The sequence below is a fragment of the Gnatocerus cornutus genome, chromosome 3 (genome assembly GCF_029298725.1).
Source record: "Gnatocerus cornutus isolate USDA-ARS CGAHR chromosome 3, icGnaCorn1.1, whole genome shotgun sequence".
NCBI lineage: Eukaryota > Metazoa > Arthropoda > Insecta > Coleoptera > Tenebrionidae > Gnatocerus > Gnatocerus cornutus.
In genome coordinates, this window is record NC_142235.1 from 14644535 (window position 1) to 14653099 (window position 8565).

An 8565-nucleotide genomic window follows, 5' to 3' on the forward strand; every position below is an offset into this window, starting at 1 on the left:
AATGATAAAACTACCCAAAGAAATTTCAGAGTACGGAGAAGTCATTTTGGTGTCAAAATTAAAACTCAGCTGTCAAAATTGAAATAGATGTAGCGATTCTCAAAAAAATTTTCATACTCACCAACCTCGCAATCTCAAATCTAGTTCAGATACCCACAGAGGGGGCCAAATAAAGAACTGCCGGCCAAATGGGTCCACCAGTCTTGTTCTAAACCCGCCATGAATGCGATTGAACTAAAGTGGTCCCTAAACGTTGCCCTGTGGTTATCTCTGGTCACAATCGCGCTAATATGGTACTTACAGTACCATTGGAAAAGACGCCATTTGTACCGTCACTCCAGAAACGTCCCAGGACCTAAAGGTTGGCCACTCATCGGCAACCTCTTGGATTTTACCGGTGGTACCGATGGTACGTCGTGTTTTTCCATCACCAACAGTCAACAGACCATTTTGCAGAAATCTACAATACCATAACAAAGCACTTTACTAATTATCCGAATCTGGCAAAGGTTTGGTACGGTCCCACTCTTATCTACGGTGTTTCCAAGCCGGAGTACCTGGAGAAGGTACTCACCAGTCCGTACGCTCTTTCTAAGATGTATCTGTACAAATACGCGGAACCAGTGGTCGGTTATGGGTTGTTCACAGCTTCTGGTAAGTTAACTCTGTTATCTATGGTCGCTCAATTGCCATTAGTACCCATTTGGAAGCGCCATCGCAAGATCATAATGCCAGCATTCAACCAGAAAGTCCTCGATGGTTTCGTGGAGGTCTTCGCCCGACAGAGTACCATCATGGCCCGTCATTTAGAAACCATGATTGGTGACAAAGAATTTGATTTGTTTCCCACAATTAGCCGATGCTCCCTCGATATCATCTGTGGTACTATGAACCAAACGGTACCACTGGTACTTTATCTAAAATTACAGAAACCGCGATGGGCATCCGTGTCGACGCACAAAGCGGCGATTCTATCTTCGGACAATGGGTGGACAGGTGAGTAGGTTAATTGACTTGGGCTATTACCATTGACCTGTAGACTTCTGGAAATCATGTTCTTGCGTATGTTCGTCATTTGGTACCACTTCGATGTTATCTTCAAATGGACGCAATTGTACGACGACAACTGTTACCTAACCGAGAAGTTCAACGCTTTCACCTCGAAAGTGATCAACGAGAAGTTAGCCAAGTTTGGTACTACCACGTCACCAAAACGCGCCTTTTTAGATCTTTTAATCGAACTGTCTGTTGGCGAGAACAAACTCACTGAAGAAGAGATCCGGGATGAAGTCAACACCTTTATGATTGCAGTAAGTTGTTTGGTACCACTCCACTGTCATTGTCTCAGGGTTCTGACACTACAGCCGGTACCACTTCGTTCGTTTTTGTGATGTTGGCGATGCACCCGGAGATCCAGTCTAAAGTATACGAAGAAGTCGTCGAGGTTCTCGGCCCCACGCGCTTAGTAGAGCCCCACGACTTACCCCAGTTGAAATACACAGAGCGGGTGATAAAAGAAACCTTGCGACTTTTCCCAGTGGGTCCCTACATCGTCCGGGACATCAAAGAAGAAGTACCTCTTCAAGGTAGTGCCTAATTTGTTGTTTTTTGTTCTAATTAAGCAGTTTTAGACGGATTTGTTTTGGCTAAAGGCTCCTCAGCTATTTTGGGCATCATGCCCGTGCATCGAAATGGTGACATTTGGAAGGATCCTCTGAAGTTTGATCCGGACAGGTTCTTGCCAGAAGAAGTTGCAAAAAGACATGGTTTTGCTTATTTGCCGTTTTCTGGGGGTCCTCGAAACTGTATCGGTCCGAAATACGCCATGATGGCAATGAAGACGATGGTTGCTACGATTATTCGGAAGTTGGAGTTTCGTACCAATTATAAGAGTGTTGAGGACATTGAACTGAAGACTAATTTGGTTCTGAGGCCTCGGGATGGCTACCAAGTGACTGTCACGTCAAGAAACTAAATTTTTGGGGAGTTTTGGTTGTAGTATTGTAATAGAAGAGGACCTGTTGTGGAGTCTTGTGGTACACCGACTATTGATTTCCTGCAACTAGTTTTACATAGTGTATTGTGGGTTGCCTAACTTACGTAGTGTTTATACAGGAAAAATGACTTAAGTAATAAAAATAAGTGACTTCTAGACAAATCTACTGTTTTATTGTTTTCATATAAAAGGCTACATAAACTATTTCCGAAAATACTATTATTTTGATAAAAGCGTGAGGTATAAAACGTGGTAATATAGTACGTTCCCAAAGAAAAGGGGAGAAAAACAAAACATTAAAAAATTAGTTTTATTAAAAAAATTAAATAGAAATGAAATTAAATAAGAATTTTAGTATATCGTCTGCGGGGATAAAACGACCCGCGCACGCCCTTAATTTGTTAAAAATATGCCCTAGAGTATTAGTATTAGTCATCTAACTCTAGAAATTACATTCAATCTAACTCTAGAACTCATCTCGTCACAACAATTTCCAAAAATTGAGCACCTCCTTCTTATATTATCAAAAAACTCAACAGTTATAAAAATTTGAAAAAATCACATTCCAAAACGTTAAAATTAGTCAAATAGCACCAAAAATAACAAATCAGGGTGAAAACCATCTATTCTAACCCTCGTCTTTAAAAAAGCGCCTCTTCTGCAGGCTTCACAAACATCTTTACAACACCGGCGCTGGAATCCTCGACAAATGATTATCCGGTCGCGAGTCCTTCCTCGGACTCCGGTAAGACATCCTCTCTCCCCCTCGGACGAACTTCCGGGACCCAACATCGTCACAGTCTAACCGGGTCCAACTCCCGTACTGCTTCAGCAGCTGCTGCACCTTCTCAGCCATGATGCTTTCGTCGTCGGTCTGGCGGACTGTGTTGATGAGCTCTTGTTTCAAGCTGTTCTTCGTAGGGGAGGTGGTGGCGGAGGAGTGGCGGCGGTCGTGCGGGGACGGGGTGATGCTTCTCCGGTTCGCATTGCGGGACATTGGGGGGCTGAAAGTCTCCAAGTTGAGAGAGGGGCGGGATTGTTTGGCGCGGCCGCTCCAAGTTCCGGAGCTTTTTTTGGGGGAGGGCTTCGGGGGCGGGTCTTTGGGCTTGGGCTTTGAGGGGTCGTCGTAGATGCGCTGGGAGAACTCGGTCCTGCGAAGGCCGAGGTCGTTGGTCTCCTCCACGCCGTCGCTTTGATGCTCTGCAAACACGGAAAGATCAGAACTCGAGGAATTTACCAAGAAACTTGAAAGACTAAGAAGATTTAACAGTCAAAGAAGTTCTAGTTTACTGATGTACATACCTCACCAAAGTGGCTGAAAGCATTTCCAGAAATTAATTATTTCTGTTTTTTTGAGGTTAAAATTGATTTTATTTCAAAAGTTATTTTGACTTGAAATTTGGTGGAGGCGCTAAACGAAATTTACCATTTTCCTCAGCATCTTCCACAGAGTCTTGGCTGTGGAGAGAGACCCTCTGCTTCGCCTTGTCCTGGATGGCCCCCAAACTCCTGTACCCCTCGTCAGAGACCTCAGAAGTGGTGTCGCTCTGATCCTCATTAACCTGCAGAGACGCCTCCGACTTCAAATTCTTCGCCTCAATCGGAATCTGAATCGACGTCACATGTTGGGCGTGGTTCCTCGCATTCCCGCCCTTTGATTGGTGCACTGGCGACGTAGAAGGCGGAGTCACCACCTTCCTATTGCTCGATAACCTCGTTGAATGGGTCGAAGTGAAATTAGGGGTGGGGCTTCTAGACCTAGAGGGCGGAACTAACGATTTCCTAGGCAAATTAGGGCTCAAGGATCTGCGGTCGTTTAAGTGGGAAGGTGAGCGGGATCTTGAGCGGTTGAGTGAGTTCATGGGCGGGCCTAAAGTCGACGGACTGTTGGAGTAGGAGGTGGTGGAGGTGGTACCCGAAGCTGCAGTCCTGTCGTAGTAGACGTGCGAGCCGTGGAGGTCCGCCGCCCCCGGCTTGTTGACCAAGCGAGCTCCTTGGGTGGTTCTGTGCTGTGAGCGGCAGCGACAAGGGTCGTGTTTGTCGAGGTAGTGAGAGAGGGTGTCCCAGCCGCCCCCGACGCGGACCATGACGTGGTTTCGTAGAATCTAGAAACTTGAATTAGAATCTTGGGGGTGTGGGGGTGGCGAAACTTACCCTGACGAAAATCAAGACTTTGGTGTCTCCAATTCGGTACTTTCCTTCGGAGACGCGGATCATGGGGAATTGGGTGGGGCACGTGCATTTTTCCACCAAATCGCGAACCTGAAAGGGTCAAAAATATTTATTTTTCGAAATGTAATTATTTGTTCAACTAGAGATAAGCTTGTTTTTTCGGCACGAGGCGATAAGTCGCTGACATCTAGTAGGCGCGCTTAGCTCGTTAAAAAATCCAAACAATCGTAGCACCGGAATCAGATCAAGCCCAGCTGTGCGAAACCTACGCTCGTCATTTTTTCCCATTCCAGCCGTCTAGATCCAAGCATCACGATAAAATCGAAAAAGGCGACCGCACACGGACAGGAATCCTGCATTGTGTTGTGAAACCATATTGCAAATGCACAGCACACTGGTATAGGTACACATTAATAAATTAAAAGTCGCTTTCACTGAAATCGTGCACATCATTAGAGACTTATAGTTTATTAATTCGCTATGCTCGATAGGATCGAGGTTTCGCACAGCACGACCCAATCGAAAAAACCAAATTTTCCCATTACGGCACTGGTGAAAGTGACATTTCGGAAAAATGCAGTGCGACGCGTCGATCAACGCTGCAAACGACCCGCGAGACTCCTAAGAATGACCTTGAAAGGATGTGACGTCATTGGGTCGCTACACGATTAAGAAACGAAACGAGAAGCGATAGACCCATGATGTGACCCATCGTTTCAGACTGAAATTGTCCGAAAAAGCGATTCGTCCAAGTTGTGACCCCGTAGAAGCATCACTGTTCGAATGGCGACGGAAAGTGACGTGGTATTGAAAGTAACAAGTGTAGGCTTATTTATTAATCGCCCAAGTTACGGTTTTACCGTCGAACTAGAAGAATTTCTGCGTGGGACTGGTTCAACACGCCAACAATGACAGAACCTGTCGATTCGGTTTTGGTTACGATTTTATACAGAAATGAGATGCTATCGGTAAATCGATCCGAGGGTACTTAGAATCAATCACTTTGTAACGTTTGTGGTTAGCACGTGGGTGTTGGGTCTACCTGACGAAAATAGCGTAGACTCGAGGATTTTTCATGATTGATCTCACAGAATGATAAGAAATTTGTTTAATCGTTTTATTGTTTCAAAGATTTGATAAGATTTTTTAGATAATCGACAATTGCGAGGTTTAATTAAGAGGATTTTCATTGTTTTCAAGGTCAAAATGCCACAAGTTCTCGCTGTTGGCTAAATTCAATACTTGTGACCAATTTTTAAGCAAATTCTAATTATCAAAATTTACAAGACTAATTGTAGGTTCTACTGATCAAAGAAAGCTAATTTCTACTAAATTAAGTTTTTTTTTCGTGAATTTTGTCGAGTTGTAATTTGGTACAGATATTAAAGCGATTCAAAGCTATAACTTTCCAAAATTTGAATTCTGTAGCACCATAGGTAACAAAATTAGAGCATTTAAAAAATATTTTTATATTTTTTAGTTTTTTTTATGAGCGAAAATTTCCAAAATTTGATACATTCGTTCCATAAAATTAGAATTTAGTACAGCTACAGAACCAATTTTTCCAAAGTTTGATTCCTACAGCACCTTAGATAACAAAATTATAGCACTTTAAAAAAAATTGGAAATTTCTTGGCTCTTTTTAAAAACGAAAAATTTCCAAAATTTAATACGTTCGTTCCATAAAGTTGTACGTTTAAGACTAAATTTTCCAAAAGTTTGATTCCCATAGCCCCCTAAATAACAAAATTACAAAAAAAAAATTGAAATTTTTTGGCGCCTTTTAAAAATGAAAATTTCCAAGATTTGATCAGTTTTTTTCATAAAGTTGTAATTTCATACAGCTATAAAACCAATTTAAGAATTTAATTTCCCAAAAGTTGTAGCACTATAGATATCAAAATTACAGCATTTAAAAGAAAACTTTGATATTTCATGGGGGTTCTTTTACAAACGAATATTTCCAAAATTTGATACGTTCGTTCCATTAAGTTGTAAATCTCAAAATTATGTTCCTGTAGCACCATAGACAACGAAATTACACCCTTTAAAAGTGAATTTTGAAATTTCTTGACCCATTTTGAAAGCAAAAATTTTTAAATCTTGATCTGTTTGTTTCATAAAGTTGCAACTTAGTAAACTTATTAAACCGGTCGTAAACGACAACTTCTCAGAATTTGATTCCTGTCGCACCATAGATAATGAAATTACACCCTTTAGAAATAAATTTTTGAAATTTCTTGGCTTCTTTTAAAAGCGAAAATTTCTAAAATTTGACTCGTTCGTTCTATAAAGTTACAATTTGGTACAGCTATCAAACTCATTCAAGACGAAAATTTTGAAATTTCTTGGTCCCCTTTGAAAGCAAAAATTTCTAAAACTTAATTCAAAAGTTTCATAGAGATATAATTTGGTGGATCTATCAAACCAATTCAACTCTGCAACTTCCCAAAATTTCATTCCTATAGCACCATAGGCAACGAAATTAACGAAATTACACCATTTTTTAACAAATTCAAATTTTTTAACTTCTTTTAAAATCAAAAATTTTTAAAACTTGATCCGTTTATTACACAAAGTTGCTATTTGGTACAACTATAAGACTGGTTCAAGGCTTCAACTTTCCAAAACTTGATTTCTTTAGCATCATAAATAACAAAATTACATCTTTTACAAAAAAAAAAAATTACTGGCCCCTTTTTAAAAACGAAAATTTTCAAAATTTAATGCGTTTGTTCTATAAAGGTGTAATTTGGTACAATTGCCAAACAAGTTCAAGTCAACGACCTCTCAGAATTTTACATTTCTCATTTTACCTTGAAACAAAAATTTTCCAAACTTGACCAAAGTTGGACTAATTCCGAGCCAATTTTGAACGAAGACGGAAGTAACCAGCGTTTATCTGGCCAACCATGATAGTTAAATGGAAGTAAAAAACCAGAAAACTCTCTTCAACAATCAACATCCGCTCTATAAGAATTCCATTGTTTCCGCAACAATCCCACAAAATCAAAGATTAAACAATTCCTTCACTTTTCACCAATTAATCGCCGATTTCTTTCCTCATTTCCTTTCTTCCACCGGGAAAGTTCCCAAGCCCGGCTCACACATCTACACACAATACAGGCGTAAAACGTACCACGCTACCCAGAACCCAATTATCACCAATTTGAAGCAACTAATTGGTACCAGAAAAATGTAGCCCGAATACGGCCCTGGGCCAAGTGTCGAAATCAATTAGCATAATTAATCGCGTCAATGTTTCACTTTTAAAAAAAAGTGAAGATAACACGTCCGGTCACAGCCTGCTCTAAGTCATATTATAAACAGTTAGCCCATTGTTTTAGCAACAATTGAACGTCGGTTCAGTGCTCTAAGCCGACTTTGGATGAATGAAGATGTAAAAAATCCGTGAGAACGCCACTGTTTTGAGTTATGACTGTACGTTTTTGATGGGCGGACCCATCGATGGTATAATAGATCGGTGAACGCAATCAGCTCATTTAGCACCTACATGGGCTTTGTGGACGGCGGCCATCTTGATGATTAGAATCTGGGATGAATGATGGGGCCCAAATTGGACGACTAATTAGGAGCTTTGAAGGACAGAGAAATGAACCCAGAAAGGTCATAAAAACAATAATAATAGTAATCGAACATTTGAAGGCGTCACTACTATTATTATTAAGCCACCCTATATATAGTTTCCAATTTCGTCATTTCTCTTCTTTTCCACCCGGAAATGCGGCGATAAGCCGTCCCCGTTGGTCATTTGGGGTCAACGTCGCAACCTAACCTCAATCTCCATCGAAACCGTATTTCTATCGTTTTCCGCCATTTCAAAAAGAAAAATTCCCTAGCTTAAGGCTACTTAAACATCCATTAATCTGACTTAAGTAATATCAGTCATATCAAACGAGAACTACATGAAATAACATTTATCGCGCGCCGTACGTGAATCGTATAATTACGTAATTAAACAGTTGAACGTGTCTGTTTTATTTACGTACTAGATCCACCTGGGAATTTCAATGCGGCATTCTAAGCCGATCGATTCGATGGGAATGGTTCCAAGAATTGGGAGACGGCGACGTCGCGACGCCGGTAACGACGCGGAAGTAACGTTTCCGGAGAAAAAAAATTCTGACTCACCATCTCGTCAAGGCTCTTGAGGTCGTTGGTGACAATCTGGGGCACCGGACCGTACATTAGCACGGGCTCTTCGTCCTCCATGTCGCTGTCGTCGTCGTCGAAGGTGTTTTGGTCTTGGAGGCCGTCGTTGAAGCCCAACTTCTTCTGGTCGGCGGCGATCTCGCGGTCGATTTGGCGCTCCATTTGCACCAGCATGGGAGCCAACATCCCAAACCTGAAGAATTCATTGAAAATTTATATATAGT

General features: G+C 41.3%; 2 protein-coding genes across 3 annotated transcripts in view; one reads left to right on the forward strand and one right to left on the reverse strand.

Moving 5' to 3' along the window:
• Positions 1-575: 575 nt before the first annotated feature.
• LOC148177319 (cytochrome P450 4C1-like) lies at positions 576-1975 on the forward strand. Its single transcript, XM_088032766.1, has 6 exons — positions 576-654; positions 697-882; positions 930-996; positions 1040-1310; positions 1349-1586; positions 1632-1975. Exons 1-6 carry the CDS (start codon positions 597-599, stop codon positions 1973-1975), a joined length of 1164 nt encoding a protein of 387 aa, XP_087888892.1. The 5' UTR covers positions 576-596.
• A 317-nt stretch (positions 1976-2292) lies between these two features.
• Positions 2293-8565, reverse strand: part of LOC148177320 (GAS2-like protein pickled eggs) — a 20605-nt gene continuing 14332 nt past the window's right edge. For both annotated transcript variants that reach the window (XM_088032630.1, XM_088032629.1), the window contains 4 exons: positions 8321-8534; positions 4151-4258; positions 3423-4101; positions 2293-3196 (listed from right to left, as the gene is read on the reverse strand). In XM_088032630.1, coding sequence (XP_087888756.1) covers positions 2676-3196; positions 3423-4101; positions 4151-4258; positions 8321-8534 — 1522 coding nt within the window. In that variant the 3' untranslated portion in view covers positions 2293-2675. The remainder of the gene's footprint in view (positions 3197-3422; positions 4102-4150; positions 4259-8320; positions 8535-8565) is intronic.